Source organism: Liolophura sinensis, chromosome 2 (assembly GCF_032854445.1).
Source record: "Liolophura sinensis isolate JHLJ2023 chromosome 2, CUHK_Ljap_v2, whole genome shotgun sequence".
NCBI lineage: Eukaryota > Metazoa > Mollusca > Polyplacophora > Chitonida > Chitonidae > Liolophura > Liolophura sinensis.
In genome coordinates this window covers 13,178,131-13,196,952 of record NC_088296.1, presented here as the reverse complement: position 1 = coordinate 13,196,952, position 18,822 = coordinate 13,178,131, and the positions used below count along the sequence as shown (strand labels likewise).

The 18,822-nt window shown below is 39.6% G+C and overlaps 1 protein-coding gene across 1 annotated transcript; it reads right to left on the bottom strand.

Annotated features, from left to right (window-relative positions):
* Window positions 1-356: 356 nt before the first annotated feature.
* On the bottom strand, window positions 357-18,099 carry LOC135462502 (EGF-like domain-containing protein 1). Its single transcript, XM_064739729.1, has 11 exons — window positions 18,000-18,099; window positions 12,959-13,010; window positions 11,184-11,351; window positions 10,593-10,718; window positions 9,319-9,566; window positions 8,521-8,654; window positions 6,833-6,987; window positions 6,248-6,317; window positions 5,236-5,392; window positions 2,228-2,363; window positions 357-1,744 (listed from the first exon to the last, which is right to left on the bottom strand). Exons 2-11 carry the CDS (start codon window positions 13,002-13,004, stop codon window positions 1,548-1,550), a joined length of 1,437 nt encoding a protein of 478 aa, XP_064595799.1. The 5' UTR covers window positions 13,005-13,010; window positions 18,000-18,099; the 3' UTR covers window positions 357-1,547.
* Window positions 18,100-18,822: the final 723 nt, after the last annotated feature.

Sequence of the window (18,822 nt, the reverse complement as noted above, 5' to 3'; positions counted from 1 at the left end):
ATGGAAGCGCTAGTTTGTTAAAACACAGAGCACATACACACAGCTGAAGACACAAAACTGTGAATGGCAGACATCACCAACGATAACCGACAATATATCTCGTCACATTGCACTGACATTGAACGTTTTCTTATGCTCGATGAAGAAACAAGACAGTTTAAACAATTCAGTATGCATCTTGCGTTTATTGCCATTCAATCGTCATTTCTTGTTGTATGTATTGTAAAATGTATGATATTAAATATGTGAATAACGTTTATAGAAAAGATTGCTTATAATAGGCTTACATTTACAGTGTGTTGTTGTGGATAATTCAGGGTACATTATGAACCAAGCTTCTATGGCGCATACTATCCTTATTTTTTTCGTCGGGCTCAACCAAACTGTTGACATGATATCCCTGTATTACCTATGAAAGTTTTATTCTCTGTAATACCACATACTGATTTTCATAATGTGTTCCTCGAAAACGGTCGTTTGCGCTAAGTACGTTAGCCCGTAATTAACTCGGAAAACACAGAAAAGTAAATGTATCTCGCTCTTGTCCCGATGCTAATTTGTGTAGAACTTGTCAGTCATGGTCTAACCTGTTCTTGACTGAAAATCTTGACATAAACTTGCCATCTATTTGGAATATAGCTGGGCATACTTTAATATAAGGTCAAAATTAACCTGGACGTTCTCTTTCCATTCTCTGTAATTTAGTCAAAGCAATTGTACGAATTCTTTTTACGATTGTCAAACAGATAATTTACATATGTGGTGTAACAACAGTTGACTTTAAATATTTGAATGTTATAGATTAACTCCATGAAATTATTCCTTCCTGTTAATGAAAAGTTGTTATTTCCGTAACTGTTGTTTAAAAAGAACAGAACATGAAACGATAAGATCATTTAACAAAAGCCCACAAACATATTTATCATTATATAAATTAAAACTGACCCTCGTACATTTATCTGCTTTAATCTAAAAAACAGAACTATAAGAAAAATTCGGGTCATCCTCAAAAGAACATGCTACTCCACCATGTAGAGCCGAGACGATAGTGTTTCAGCAAGTCAACCGAAAAATGGCACACATTATCTCCCTTTAGATGTCGTTACATAATTTAGCTTGATTATCGCGCTTGGCCCATTACAAATAGCACCACGCTTTAGAAATAGTTCGTGAAAGCTCATAAATAACAACAACAAAACAATGCACAAATACATTTTGTCATAAAAACTACAAGCGTTTTCTGGGAAGTCAAGAGACGTTGTATGTTGAAAAAAGAACAGTATCAAGTTTAACCTACACCTTGAATACTACACACATGTTTTGTTTGAAAATGTATAACAATATATCACGATGGTGTATAGTTCTAGTGAAAATGTGAAAAGGTGATTGTGCTTCTTCTGAATTGAACATAAAGTCTCTGTTTTGCAAATCAGCAATTATCATCAAGAAACGTTTTCTATATCTACCTTGATCTTCGCACAAGCGAGAGAAGAGTCACTTAATAAATATGCGGTTTGAGGCTGTGGCCAATGGCAACATTCGGTAACTCAAGCCTTGGTCATGGCGTGGTTGGTGTAGGCGGGAGGATGATCACATGTTGCAGAACGATCACTTTGCCGAAGACGAAAGCACAAAAAGATGGATATGCCGAAAGTCAGGACGAGAAGGACGGCGAAGACAACAGCTACTGGTATAAAGACGTTATTCACATCAGCACTGACAGGGCAGGGCTCTTGGGCTGGGCCTGAAACCAATCCAAGTGTACATTTATTTACTTACTTGTTTATTTATTTATTTATTTAGTTAGCTATCTGATTGTTGTTGAACATCATTCTCAAGAATTTTGCGCTTATAGGATGCAGTGTTGTACACAGGCGAAATGGCGTAATCATCAGTAGAGATACGATTAAAACTGTTTCTAAAATACCTTTATTTATTTTTTAGATTTTTTTATTGAATTAAATGCACCAAATATTTTGATTGTAAACATCGGCTTTATGAGACCTTACTGATAATGTACAGCGGCCATGGCGTCAGATTGACATTTTTTGGCACTAAATGAATTATTTAATAACGACTGATTTTTGTACATCAAAAAAAATTTTTAAACATGGCTCATAAAGCTAGTATTTATTTCCATGACCCAAAAAAATCCAAAAAAGAGATAAAAATAGACTTTGTGGAGTTTAAAGATCTTTCTACGAATCCTAAGCGGTATAAAACTTACACGACTTCACGCTGAATGGAATTGTAATGGAATACGTTGCTGTTTTGGTAAAGGTTTCGCGATCAGCAGAGGTTTGGTTGGCTTGACGTTTCCTTCTGCCATAGTTGAATGAAGAATCTCCAGGGCACTGTGTCGCCTTAAAGAGAAATAGACAAATTGGGCTGATGAGCTCCAGTTCCATACAGACAGACAGATTAGGTTAATGAGCTTCTCTAGTTCCAAACAGACACACAGATTAGGTTAATGAGCTTATCCAGTTCCAAACAGGCACGCAGATTAGGTTAATGAGCTTCTCTAGTTCCAAACAGACACGCAGATTAGGTTAATGAGCTTCTCTAGTTCCAAACAAACACACAGATTAGGTTAATGAGTTTTCCCAGTTCCAAACAGACAGGCAGATTAGGTTAATGAGCTTCTCTACTTCCAAACAGACACGCAGATTAGGGTAATGAGCTTATCCAATTCCAAACAGACACATAAATTAGGTTAATGAGCTTCTCCAGTTCCAAACAGACACACAGATTAGGTTAATGAGCTTCTCTAGTTCCAAACAGACACACAGATTAGGTTAATAAGCTTCTCCTGTTTCAAACAGACACACAGATTAGGTTAATGAGCTTCTCCAGTTTCAAACAGACACGCAGATTAGGTTAATGAGCTTCTCTAGTTCCAAACAAACACACAGATTAGGTTAATGAGTTTTCCCAGTTCCAAACAGACGGGCAGATTAGGTTAATGAGCTTCTCTACTTCCAAACAGACACGCAGATTAGGGTAATGAGCTTATCCAATTCCAAACAGACACATAAATTAGGTTAATGAGCTTCTCCAGTTCCAAACAGACACGCAGATTAGGTAAATGAGCTTCTCTAGTTCCAAACAGACACACAGATTAGGTTAATGAGCTTCTCCAGTTCCAAACAGACATTCAGATGAGGTTAATGAGCTTCTCTAGTTCCACACAGACACGCAGATTAGGTTAATGAGCTTCTCTAGTTCCAAACAGACACACAGATGAGGTTAATGAGCTTATCCAGTTCCAAACAGACACTCAGATGAGGTTAATGAGCTTCTCTAGTTCCACACAGACATACAGATTAGGTTAATGAGCTTCTCTAGTTCCAAACAAACACACAGATTAGGTTAATGAGTTTTCCCAGTTCCAAACAGACAGGCAGATTAGGTTAATGAGCTTCTCTACTTCCAAACAGACACGCAGATTAGGGTAATGAGCTTATCCAATTCCAAACAGACACATAAATTAGGTTAATGAGCTTCTCCAGTTCCAAACAGACACGCAGATTAGGTTAATGAGCTTCTCTAGTTCCAAACAGACACACAGATTAGGTTAATGAGCTTCTCCAGTTCCAAACAGACACTCAGATGAGGTTAATGAGCTTCTCTAGTTCCACACAGACACGCAGATTAGGTTAATGAGCTTCTCTAGTTCCAAACAGACACACAGATGAGGTTAATGAGCTTCTCCAGTTCCAAACAGACACTCAGATGAGGTTAATGAGCTTCTCTAGTTCCAAACAGACATACAGATTAGGTTAATGAGCTTCTCTAGTTCCAAACAGACACACAGATTAGGTTAATGAGCTTCTCCAGATCCAAACAGACACTCAGATGAGGTTAATGAGCTTCTCCAGTTCCAAACAGACATACAGATTAGGTTAATGAGCTTCTCTAGTTCCAAACAGACATACAGATGAGGTTAATGAGCTTCTCTAGTTCCAAACAGACATACAGATTAGGTTAATGAGCTTCTCTAGTTCCAAACAGACAGACAGATTAGATTAATGAGCTTCTCCAGTTTCAAACAGACACACAGATTAGGTTAATGAGCTTCTCTAGTTCCAAACAGACACACAGATTAGATTAATGAGCTTCTCTAGTTCCAAACAAACACACAGATTAGGTTAATGAACTTTTCCAGTTTCAAACAAACACACAGATTTGATTAATGAGCTTCTCTAGTTCCAAACAGACATACAGATTAGGTTAATGAGCTTTTCCGGTTTCAAACAGACACACAGATGAGGTTAATGAGCTTCTCTAGTTCCAAACAGACATACAGATTAGGTTAATGAGCTTTTCCAGTTCCAAACAGACACACAGATTAGGTTAATGAGCTTCTCTAGTTCCAAACAGACAGACAGATTAGGTTGATGAGCTTTTCCAGTTTCAAACAGACACTCAGATGAGGTTAATGAGCTTTTCCAGTTTCAAACAGACACTCAGATGAGGTTAATGAGCTTTTCCAGTTTCAAACAGACACTCAGATGAGGTTAATGAGCTTTTCCAGTTTCAAACAGACACTCAGATGAGGTTAATGAGCTTTTCCAGTTTCAAACAGACACTCAGATGAGGTTAATGAGCTTTTCCAGTTTCAAACAGACACTCAGATGAGGTTAATGAGCTTTTCCAGTTTCAAACAGACACTCAGATGAGGTTAATGAGCTTTTCCAGTTTCAAACAGACACACAGATGAGGTTAATGAACTTCCCCAGTTCGAAAGTGACACACAGGCTGTTGGTTTACTTCTTTGATTGGAGTTTACAATACAGCCAGTGTTATATCTGTGATCTGCTTTTTCATTATAATATGTTTTATTTGCTTTTTTACGATTTTCGGTTATTTCTGAGATTGTGAGGTAATACTTTGGTAACTCTCAAAGTCATCCGGTGTACTCACAACCTCAACATATTTGGCTAAAAAAGGTAACTGCATCAGGATTTTAAACGGAGAGATTTCTGACGTTAGTTTGGGAGCATCTTTGGAACAAAGTTTTGTAAAACCTAACGTCAGAACAATCTCGGAGAAGTCTTCAACGAACGTTAGACTGCGCAAAAGGTCGCATGATGGTCGCTGCTCCTTTTATTGTCATAAGGCCCTACAAGTGTTCACATCTATTCCATCTCAAAGACCAGTTTCCAGACAGGTTTTCTGAACCCTACTGTCGCGGTAAGAACAAATGATTATACTGATTGATGGATTGTGACTTACAGCACCGCACGTAATTTCATCCACACAAGCTTCGGTGTCGCATGCAATCGTAATTTGGTTGATTCCTTGGGGGTTCCAAGCCCTCATGTCAACGTAGATGGCCGAACCCTCTTGACGTAGTTGTGTCACCAAACCCAAGGCATCGGGATCTCGGCACCTGTGAAGCAAAGACGTATATATGCCGAGGCAATAAAGAACCAGGTGATGACTAGTAGATTGTAATGATGTAGTAATTATGCACGGAATATATTATACAAGTGTAATATATTACGAATAACATTATCATATAAAAACTACTATTGTTGTAGAAAGAATGTCGGTCATGAGGCACGATGATCCTATGCCTACATTAATGGAGCCCGCTCCTGTAGCTTTAAGTAAGTAAAGGCACCAGTCCTTGGTCCATGCAATATGATGAGAAACAAGAAAACTTTACAGGCAGTTAGTCCTTTATTTATGTTTTGTTTTTACTTATACGATAGTGTTCAGTTTTATGAGTGGCGCAGACCAGACAAAACCAGCGACCTCTGGCACCTTACCGACAAACTCTCCCACCTACCAACATGCAAGCCATATTTGTGGAAGCTAGGTGGTCTATAACAAACATTAGACTGTACAGCCACACAAACAGCCACGCGAGCACCCACACAAACAGCCACGCGAGCACCCACACAAACAGCCACGCGAACACCCACACAAACAGCCACTCGAATAGCCACGCGAGCAGCCACACAAACAGCCACGCGAGTAGCCACGCAAACAGCCGCACAAACAGCCACTCAAACAGCCACGCGAGTATCGGCGACCATTCAACGCCCCACCTACAGTGAGAATACTACAAATGCCCTATCCAAGACCAAGTTTGAACCTGAAGTAAACGACAGGATCGTCCAGAGAGTACTGAAAATAGATGTTGGCATTTCCCGTAATATGTGCAACCAAAATTTAGAGAGGACACATATAATACGGGGATAATCTACGACTTGGACAGAGGCTGTAACCATGTAATTACCTGTTCGTTACTAAGGCGATATTTCCTGGGTTGGCCGTGCATTTGTTCACTCGTACAACGCTGTACCGACCTGTTGAAGTAGATGAATGGAACATCAGTTTACAATATACTAGTTTGTCACATTATGTTTTACCACCTTACAGTTTATCACATCATGTTTTACCACATTACAGTTTATCACATTATGTTTTACTACATTACAGTTTATCACATTATGTTTTACCACATTACAGTTTATCACATCATGTTTTACCACATTACAGTTTATCACATTATGTTTTACCACATTACAGTTTGTCACATTCTATCTACATGAAGGCAAGACTTCCCGCTTTCTGTTCAATATTACTTTCTAATAGATCTGTTGAACACATAATAGTTTGTAGTGTTTTCTTACTTAAAAATACTCTGAACATCTGATACTGTTTGTCAATGTTAATTTTTCTTCTACACAACGCAGTTTGGTCTTAAAACTGGTCATGACGACGATATAGCTAAATAATCCTGACTTGGCGGTAAGCTGCGACCATTGATTCATTTGTGACAGCGACGTTTCAACACTAGTTATAGTAGAAGTAAACATACTTGAAGCCTCGACAATGTCAACAACAAAGGATATCTGGTCCCCAACAGAGAGCGTATCACCAGTCTGCACAACATTGCCACTGCCTGTATGAACCAGAGTGCCACTAACAATCTCGATGGATCCATTGATTTTCGCACCGCGATCATTTTCATTGCTGTAAAAAACGATAAAGACATTAGACTATACATCAAACTCCACATTTAAGAAAATCTGGCCAATGCCAATTGGCAATATCACATTGAACACGAACCGTCTGCAACACTGAGAATGAATTTATTTACTTATATATTTGATTGGTGTTTTACACTATCGTCCATAATACTTCACTTATACGACGGCTGCCATCATTAAGATGTGAGGAAAATGAGAAGAGCCCGGGGAAAACCCACGATCATTCGTAGCTGAAGAAGGAAACACAATAATCAGCTTTCCACTATAGTGATTAAGTCACGTAAAGCTATCATAATAACTTGGTGTGATTTATGCCTGGGGAAATTCTCACTGATTTTTTAATTTCATATTTGTAATTAACTTTTTGCTTCAAATTTCCATCCCATGGAGATTTTTATCTCAGTCAATGGCCAATTCCAAATGTTCATAAAAATTAAAGTGAGTATCTCTTTTGTGTGTACAAACATCCATACATTGCTCCCAGGTAATCCAAAGCTCAGTAAATCCGAACAATAAATTACGTCACAATTTTAATTACAGTAGCTAACCGTTTTCTAATAATTATTCTATGGCCAATAGTATCATTTCTCTTTAGCTAATATAAGTGTTTCGTCTATTTAACGTGAGACATGCACGCAAGAAAAATACACCAGACTTAACAAAGCCTACGGAGGAAACTGGGTGACCTTTCAGGGTACAGTATTGCGTTCAAGTAGCCTTTATCTCATGATCGCCTTGGGTGCAAGTACAGCAGTCAATGACGCAAGCTGTGGTAACGGTTTCCAGACAGCTTCAGACTCGCAGACAATGATGGCATTTGGTCACCATAGCAACACTTGTATTTTATTGTGGTGATCGACATGGCCACAGCTGCATACGACAGAAATGGTTGTAAGTAATCAGCTTGAACCAAGATCTAAAGTGTTCACCATCGTTCCACTCCTGTGCACCATCGTCACACTTCTGTGCACAATCTCTACACTATTGTGGACGAGCCACACTTCTGTGCACCACCGTCACATTTTGAGGAAGACCGCCACACTTTTGTGCACAATCGACACACTTTTGTGCATAATCGACACACTTTTGTGCGCAATATCCACAGCTGCCTAATACTCCTGAATTTGCATCCAATTCTTGTAGTTGGCGCCAATCGCCACAACTGGCCACTATCCCCACAGCGGGATCACCACAGCTGGTCACAATCAACACAGCTGGTCACGATCAACACAGATGGTCACGATCACCACAGCTGGTCATGATCACTACGGCTGGTCACCATCTCCATAGCTGGACACGATCACCACAGCTGGTCACGATCTCCACAACTGGCCACTATCCCCACAGCAGGATCACCACAGATGGTCACGATCTCCACAGCTGGTCACGATCAACACAGATGGTCACGATCCCCACAGATCGCCATGATTAATGTATTGCTAACATGTTATTGTTAGATTATTATTATGATTCAGTGTATTAGTAACGTTGGATAAGAAGTGACATTGTGTTTTACCCGCTCCCAACTGTAGCTTGACCGTCGTTGATGTTCGTGTTTTCATTGCAGCACATTGTGAATACCTCGTCCACATATGTCTGGACTAAAGGGTTATACCACAGTCGGATGTTATAGCACGCCTCCACACCATCCTTTAACAGACAAAATGGAGATAAATGGATTGATTGATTGACATGGCACGTTTCAGAAAAAAAAAAACATTTTAGTAGAAAAAAGCACTGAAAATTATATCGTATATTACCTTTACTTTGTAACTTTTTCCAATGAGTAAAAACTGAATCTAAAGTGAGATTGATGAACCATATTCATGCCAGTAAATGCCTGTGGTGTGAAGTCAATATTTTTTTGTTTCTGTTGTTACCTTTTGACAGTGTTTCGGCATTTTCTCTTCTAATGTGTACTCTTGTGCATAAGACAGGTTCCGACACCAAATGCTAAGATCAAGTTTTTCACGAAACTATACTTAAGTTGTTTGACTTAGCAAAAGTATATTGTTGTAAAGAAGTCTTCAAACTGGACTTAAGCTTAGGACTTAGCAAACTGCCCAGTTAAACAAGTTACTTAAGTTAAAGAGGTTCACTGAAGCTCGGTCCAGGTGTGAAGAAAATAATACTCTTTTGACGCTAATGACATCATCACTAGTCTTAGAAAACCATCATGGATTGCAAACATTTAGTTCAACGAATAAAAGTAATGTTATTGCCAGACATAATTTTCAGTTTTCTTTTTCCTCTCAAACTTACATAACAGTTCCTTTTTATTTACATTTTACAAGCGGCTAGTCCTATTACTCACCGCTGTAGTGGTCACATGAAGTCCATTCCGGCATGGGTTTATGTCTGAGTCTACGGTTGAATATGGTGAACGGAAGCGGTTGGCTGCTGAATTCCATCCAGACTCACTCACATCCACGACACAAGCTCCATTTGTCAGAGGTGTGTTTGAACCCACTTCTTGTACAGTAAGCCTTCCTCTGAAGACAGACCCCAGCCTTTGGGGATAGATTTCGATGGACATACTTCCGTCGGAGCACTCCACATACCCTGGGACAAGAATGAAAATTGACTGAGCACTGTATAATTTGGTGTTCTGTTTGTTCCTCAGAAAAGCTGTTGTAGCAACCCTCAAATCTCCACGCAACCTAAACTAGCTGTTCAGTTAATGAATAATGCCGTATCTACCCTAAAGCTCAGTGTTGGCCGCCGTCGTATAAGTGAATATTCTTGAGTGCGGCGTAAAACACCAAGCAAACAAATAAAACTCAACGGAAATAAGACTCCACTTCGCATCGCAAAAGTCGACGTCATTTTAATTTTTGAAACCTCTGTTATCCGTGGCTAGAGTCTTCATGCTGTTGTTTTAACCACTGTTGTTTTAACCAGTCACCCGCCTAGTGCTACAAAATTCATCAACCAAATGTCAAGTAGACAGCATTTAAATACCAACGTCCCCAAAAGTCCCCAAAACTGACCCGTACTTAGCAGAAGGCGAGAAATACCAGGCAGTTCTGGTCTGTCTTTCTCAGATCTGGTCTTTTGGTCAGCTGCTCCAGGGCCATTATTCTGCGTTAGCACGCTAACCACAATGCCACGGAGTACCCTTTTTGGATTAGCGGAAACAGCTACATCCAGGCGAAATTAATCGCATGTATACATTTGAAATGAATAACATGCTTTATGGAACACATTAATAGTGTTGAGCATGGATGATGTAACACGAGCTTTCTATGCCAGGACCAGCTTGGCTGTTGATATATTCCTGACAACAATGAGTATTATTACACGTTAAAGAGCTAAAGTGGCAGCAAATAAATACTTCCCGGTAAAAAAAAACAAAGCTCGTAACTCCCGCGGAACTCTGTATTGTGTAATAGTCCATATAGCCCACAGCAGAATTTAAATATCTAAATAAATTCAATTTTCTTAAATAATAAATAAATAAATATAAGAGAAATAAATATAAGATGAGCACTATCTTTGTGAGGTTTTCCTGTCATTTTTGCACGACCAGAACACACGTGTTTCGCTTATGGATTCTTGTTATAGCCCAAACGCTTTGGGATGACCTACCTCGAGCTCTGTCGCAGTCCGCCCCAACGTATCCTGGCTCGCAATAACATGTGTCTACACCATTTAGGTTGTAACATGTCCCCTTTCCATTGCAGGTGTTTGGAATGGTACACGATTGTGGATTACCTTTAAAAGACATACGTATCTTATCTTACACCATATATATATTTGAAGAAATATAGAAAGATCCTCTGGTGAGGAGAATTTACACAGGAAAGAAATAATAAAACGTCTTCTCAACTTTCTACATTCTGTTATATTCCAGCTTCATTCTCAAACTTCGTGTTATTTTCAAGGAATATATATATATTACGAGTTTCTGTTCATTTGACCAATTAAGTGGGACCACGAGATAAAAAAAAATCTGGGTCCGAGTTACTTCACCAGACACTGTTGCCAATCTATCAGTTGTCAAACATCACATCAAGAAGGCCAGTATATCTGTAGTATTAACATTGGTCAATTATTTGGACTCAGGTGTAATTTTTTGGGTGAATACCGACTTTGTTGTTTAGGTATTAGTGCTAAAAGCTATTGGCACTAAAACAAACAAACTTGAAAACACGTACGTTTTCACATGTTTACACTTACTGGGTAAATTACAGTCGTAGCCTCCTTCTGGGTCGATGTTGCAGGTGCATGTTCCATTAGGATTACATATTCCGGCACTGAAACAACCCAATCGCGCTCTGTTACAATTAAATGGATCCCATCTCGTCATGTCCACATTGTTTATCACGACACCTTTGACATAGTCTCCTGAAACAGGACACATTGGAATGTGATGTGTAGGAATGAACATAATATGACAACTGATGGCAAGAAGACAAGTGTCTTTGCTTCTTGGTTTTTATGGCAGTGAAGCCTTAAGTTTGTGTTTAAACCAACCCATTATACATGTATGTATGCTGAGGAAGACTTTGAAAATCTCACGAGAAATGCATGATAAGAATATGTTGGGCATTTTACACCGTGCCTGAAAATATTTCATTTACACTACGGTGATCAGGTTGGTAGGTGGAGGAAACCAGACAGACTTTTGAGAAAAAATCATTAGCCTGCAACAGGCAGATGTATACCCAATCTTTCTGGTTCCCACACATCTGCCTTGTAACGTTCCCCTCTCCCAAAGAAAACAGTAATGAGATCAAAATATCCACTCTGGCTACACTCCTTGGGCTCAGTTCATTGGGTTAAATGGGCTGAGCACAGCCCACAGGAATTCACCTCACAAGCCACGTCAATCACTACACCTCAGCGGCTACCCGAACCACCTCATATATGTATGAAAGACTTCAACTGCATCCGAACAACAATCGACCACATTGTGGCGATGGTCTGACTAGGGTCAGAAATACCACCTAAAGCACGTTAACCATGTTAGTCCATGTCCTTGAAATGTCTCTCTCACTGAAGCCGATCATTGGCCGCTTGCACAAAGCGATCGTAGACTAAGCTGATTGTAACTACGATGGTGACATGTTATAAACTTATGTGGACGTGATAGTTACAGCCAACTGCTTTATCCTTTAGCCATTAGGTCGCATGCGTGAACGATTCACCGCTCTTTGATCTCTGCAAAGTCCTCCAGTCATAAACCGAATCGTCGTTGTCGAATGAAATAATCATGACTATGGCTTTAAACCATACCAAGTGTAAGAAAAGGCACTGAAAATAATCGTTTTAAGAAATTCCTGGATCCTAATACAAATCCAGATCACTACAGTTTAATGGATTGGTACGTGCACCAGAGCCAAGGTATGCAAGAAATTCCATCTAAACCAGTATATTACTTCCTCCGTACAATTGCTGAGACAGACTATAGAAAATATACACAGCCTAAAAATGACGAAAATTTACATGTGATCATGTCATGTTAACGATATCCCAATATACGGCATGGTTAAAACAGGACAAACCTTCCAGCACGGTGAAAACAAGACAAACCTTCCAGCACCGTTAAAACAAGACAAACCCTCCAGCACGGTTAAAACAGGACAAACCTTCCAGCATGGTTAAAACATGACAAACCTTCCAGCACGGTTAAAACAGGACAAACCTTCCAGCACGGTTGAAACATGACAAACCTTCCAGCACGGTGAAAACAAGACAAACCTTCCAGCACCGTTAAAACGGGACAAACCTTCCAGCATGGTTAAAACAGGACAAACCTTCCAGCACGGTGAAAACAAGACAAACCCTCCAGCACGGTTAAAACAGGACAAACCTTCCAGCACGGTTAAAACATGACAAACCTTCCAGCATGGTTAAAACAGACAAACCTTCCAGCACGGTTAAATTGACGGATAATTTATATAGTTTAACTTGCAGTTTTAAGCAGACAAATGCAACTGAAGATCACTTACCGCTGAAAAACACTGCAAGGGAGATTACTGCCCACAGAACCTTCATGGTTATCTGCAAAAGACAAAGCCAAACGAAATCAGCAAGTGTCTGTTTGTGTTTCCTTTTTACGTTTTTTTGTGTGTTAGATCAGTTCTGCAAGTCATGTGTAAATCATGAGTGATGTCGTCGTATTTCAAAACAAAAAGTCTTCAACGTGGTAGCAGGACGTGGCTCAGCTGTAAGAGAAAAGACTTTGGCCACGAGAGACGACCTGCAAGTTGAATTCCAAGCATTCTAACGTTAGGTGGAGACCACGTGTATCAAACCTTGTCGGTACAAATAAGATTTACCAAAGTTCTCCAATAACTTGCAAAATGTCAGTTGTTCCACCCCAGCCTTCCCAAAACTGAACGCCATCGTTGAAGTAATAATTCCAGAGTTTGACGTTAAACGTAAATGAAGAAAAAAGAAACATCAATAAATATTTTCAAGGGAGCCAATCATATACACACCATGCGAAAACAAACAATTTCTTTGTGACCTGGGTGGTTGTTAGGGAGAGGAGGCCGTTTGAATGTTTCCATATTTGATGGAAAAGGAAATCTGATGTAAAACCGGCATACGAATAGCACTTAAAGCCCAATCCCGATATGCATGCGACTGTTCTTATCTTCCATTATGTTTTGTAGTATTTGTGTTATAGCTAATACCAGATTTTTGGGCTTCCGAGTGATTTCACGTTTCACGCACTATAGGTGAAGCTGGCATCAGAAAATTTGACATCTCTGCATGGCGTTAGCCTAATATACGGCGCCATCAGTGGAGCAATCGCTAAAACTTGCTTTATGGGCTGCGACCTATCGAAATCGAAGATTCGAATCCCGCTTTCACCGTTTCTACTGCGCCTGTATTTTGGGCGGTTTATGAAGTACTTGACAAGGAGCTGTATGTTCTACTACTATTCCGATTTTTTCCACACAGCCGTTGTATCATAACGTACATAACGTACCAAGTTTCGAGTGTGGCTGTCTGCACCAACTAAATAAATAACCAAGAACTAATTATATACCATGACATGCGAAAATGTAATTTAATTTCATATAAAGATATACGTCAATAACCCTTTTCTACCCGTTACATTTTTACAAACGAATCTGGCTTATGTGTACAATGTAAATAGAGCATCCTCTCGCCTTCCTTAGATATCGTTCAGAGAGTTTTTATAATGTTTCACATAAAAGGCGATGAAAGCCAGCTGGTTACACCCGGCACACCTTGTCACGGCTGGGACATTCAATGCATTTACTAGCATTATACACCTTTTCATAGAGAGAGGAAAAGGAATTTAACATCCAATGCAACTTTGGTAAAGACTTTCCGCAGTGAATAAATGAAGTATGGTTGGAGGGTGTTAAGGGCTACACCGGGTGATGTATACATAAAGAACCAAATAGACAAAAGCAATAGATTCTAAGAGAAAGCATTGAGTATGAGATGTAAACTTTCCTGTGGTGCGCCGCCATAACCCACCACCCCGCCCCCACTTTCAACACACACATCTGATGAAAGCTGCACGTGATCAGCATCTATTGTACCCTTATCCAGTTAAAAACTTTCGTCATAACGGATGACGTAAGTACACACACAAAGCTCTGCATACCCCTACCCCCCTCCCACACGCTTCTTTATGGCCGTAATGTACGATTGAAAACAATCGCTGACAGTATTAATTTCTCAAAACAAAAAGCGAGCGTTTCGAGTACTCTCTCTCAGTTACCCTAGGTATTTTAGTAAAAGGTTTCCTTTCGATTTAAAACAATCAACTCCATACATAATTTACATACTTACAGTGCCTTGAGTACAATCGAAAGGATCCGTTCACTTTGTATTTATATATTTATATTGTTGTCGTTTTAGATCGCACTCAAGACTGATCAGTCCTGTTTGTAGATTTTACATATACAAAAGGGCATGCCGGCTAGCATGCGGTCAGGAAGCAGCTGGATTGATATGCAAAGTAATTAGGAATATGTACGGTTTCGTGGGAATGCCGGTAGCTAAATACAAACGGAAAATTGCGAAAACGCCCCCTTTTGGCCTCACTGGCTTTTAATCATATATTCTGAATCTACTTGAACCCACAGCCCCATTCAGCCTCGGCTTAAAACCCCTACCTGAACCCCGAAAGCAAGAATACCGGTGATATTTCTACAGGCTTTGATCCGTCAGACCAATCCCATACATTCGAAACGAAAGACTTAGGCATACACTGATTCATTTTCGCAAAAGGGCCACTATAATTGAGGGTGGTGCAAAATCCTTTGCTACTATGTATGTCAGCTTTAGAACCAAGGGTCAGCGATGCGGAAACGTTCAGTACATTTAACGGCTGTGCTCACGTGTACGTCTATATAATGTGAATATAAAGAATTGAGGACAAAGCTTGTTTCTTGTAGACACTTGAGCAAAATTGATCCACATAAGGATGTAACCAGCCCTGTGTATGTAAAAAAATATATATGATGGTGTCGTATCGAACTTCAGAGCTATTACAAGGGAACAGCTGGGTCACAAGGTTGATGGATCTCACGGGCAAGCCTCTAAAAGCCTTTCATGTCCTCTTTACACAGTAAAAATTAGACTTTCGTACATACAGGAGCGTATATAGGCCGTCCTGAGTTAATGACGTGAAGACATTTCGTGAGTAAAACTGTATACCGTCAAACAGTAGGTGCCGTTTTAATGACCAAAAACGAGAAAAAAGTCCGCCAGCAGTCTAAAAGGTCGTGGGTTCTCCCCGGGTTTCCTACCGGAATAATGCTGTCCGTCGTCGTATAAGTGAAATATTACAAGTTATCCGCATGATGAGAAGGGTATATGGGGATTTAAACCCTGAGTGTGATATTTTAACCCTGAGCTTCAGGAGAAGGGTTAAAATTACACACACAAAGTTTAAATCCCCATATACCCTTCATCATAAGGTTAATGATTTTGCCCCTACAATATTTATCAAATGGAAAGCCAGTTTCGCGTACGTCTATAAAGCTGAGCTGAGAAAGATCATGCTAATGTTGACTGCTGAGAGTGCAGAGGCCGGTTTCATTAAGCTCACTTAGCTAATTTGGCCCTAAAATACCATGAAGACGTATGTTATAGAGATATAAAGTGGACTTAGCTAAGGGCTACTTAGCACTAATTATGCTTCATGAAAACGGCCCTTGGTATAATGGGCAGTAATTTAGCTACAGAGAGAATAAATTTAGCGTCACAGAGAAAAATGACGACAGCAAGATTCCCCTTGTGGCCATGTCCTTCAGCTCTTCCCCGTTCATACGGGCAGAACTTAATCCGGATCAACTCTGAGACGGTTTAATTCGAAGCCAGTTGTAAAAATGGGTGCGGTCACACGACCACGTGACCAAGCCGGATTTAAGCCATTTCAGGGATTTGCCCCTTCACACGATCACATTTAAGCCGGTTTAGTGATTGCAACGTCATCCTGACCTCCACGTATCTGAGCCATTCAATCCAGTTACCAATCACACGGCAAAGATAAACCCGCTCAAGCCCTGACACTGGCTTAAAGCGACGTCGCTAGCTCGGCCAAATAAACCGGATTAAATGCCCCCACTTTGCGTTCAAACGAGCGACGTCAAAATGGCTCAAAGCCATTTTCGAATTTAAACCTGCATAACTTTGACTGGCTATCTGACAAGTGTATGTCAACATTTTAGCCCGTCTGATCAGCCAATGGCAATCGAGAATCGTAGATGATGCGCGCATTTCTCCTAACATAAATCTGATCACCGTGATGAAAGAATTCAGTAGTAGGGCGCTAAACATCATATAAATAAATAAATTCAACAAACAGCGTAGCTTTCACAAGATGCAAACGTCCAATTTTATCCAGAACTAGATATACCCATTTTGTATTAAATGTATCAGTGATGTCAGGAGAATATTTAGTACATTTCAGGGACCATTTCCCTTTGTCTGACAACCGTTCAACGACATGATCATGAAGACGTGAGAACAATTCTTACTAGGATCTTTTCGGCGAAATGTACGCATACAATTTGTTCTTTCATGTTGTCCACTTAAAATCCTACAGTCGGAAATGTACCACAAAAAAGGCCTGGTAGACTTTTCGTTTTCAAGATCTCCTGATCAGTTCCATAAAAGAGCGTTGTATGAGAAATAATTCGATTATATACCTCGGAGTAGAAGCGAAACTGACTATAGCTGCTGACACATTCGTCATTTCTGTTTTCCTTTTCTCCTCCTGTTATATCGTAAGCATGCAGTGAAGTTATGTACAGGTCATAAAATCGAAAAATGGTAGCCTGCTCCAGTCACAATAAAATGTCTTTGTTGTTGTTTTTTTTAATTAAACACTGTAGATAGGGGAAAACAACTTTCTAAAAAATTCTTGTGCGCGGACTCATGCACAAACCAATTAAATATATATAGGCCAATAACAACTGATCAGCTTTATACTTTGACTCTGCAAAAGTTGTTCATAATAGCTAGAGGACTACATGTGCTCTAAACCAAGATTCACGTATGATTTCCTCGAACATAGTTGCTACACGTTACGTAATACCACTGCTTACCAATTATTCATTATAACTCTTGTTTAGTCCAAGACAGCCCACATCTTTCCTCACATAAAAATTATGTTGCCAAAGGAAAACCTCACAAAGATTTGAACTCTTCGTTGAGGTGCAATTTGTTATCCGTAGTGAGTTCGTTAGTTTACTGTACTGTGAAGGATGCCTCACAGACTATGGCAGAAGGACGAATTCTAAACTTGCCAAAGTAGGACACAATTATTACAAAGTTTATTTTTTACATATGAAGACAAACGTTAACCGAAACGAAAGTCAGACAGCGCGTAGAAATACACACATGAAAGTTTCAGTAAAGTGATTTTTTCTGGTTAACGTTGATCTTCACACTGTAAATTAAAAACACAGTGCCTCGTTTTTTTTTTTTACGGTTTACCGTTAACAGCATGTGTAAATAAACCGAAGGCATCCTGTAACTTAAAACAACACTTACCGGTGAATTCAAAATACCAGACCAGAACCAGTTCCCGAAGAAGATCCTCAGCGAGTGTGAACTGCCAACTCTGCGGTGTGAGGTGTTCCCTCTTTTGCAATCACTGCGACTTGTGGTATCGTCCGCCGTCTGAACAAGCCTTTTATGCAAATTGAATGCTTCAGTGAAGCTCTATATTTACTTTACCTTTAGCTTCAAATGGATCATACACTTGGGCGGGGTTACTTTTGAGGTTAGGCTTCAAGTGGGCTTGGTTTATATCCTTTTATAACTAACTATATATATATAAATTTATCTCTTTCTACGCCTGTGTCCTAAAAAAATGGTCAGATCGCTAATAACCACACCTGTTTGTCAAAACAAATTTGTATGTTGCTACAGAATGAAATATAGGCGTCATGTCCGACATTCATATACCATTCGTAGTCCGTAAAACGCGTTCCAAGACCCATTTCCAAAACAACGTTTAACACTAGTTCCCAAAGACAAAGGTATGTAAGAAAATTACATACAAAGGTATGTAAGAAAGACATTTAGGGAGGGTGTCATTATGAACATACTGTATATAACTGATATCGTTTCTAACGTAAAAACACAACGTTTACAATACGTCATTATATGGTATGGTTTTAAAAAGTATCTTAATGAGAAGGCTTCGGAAGGAATTAGAGCTTGAATGGGTATCGTGGAAAATTTTAAGTATTTGCTGCATATATGGGTGTAAAAGCATACAACTTCGCATTCACACTTTGTACAGTTGTGGATGTAAAAACTCATGCAGTGTCTTTGATGCCTTTACAGGTATACAAAATGTATGTGCAGA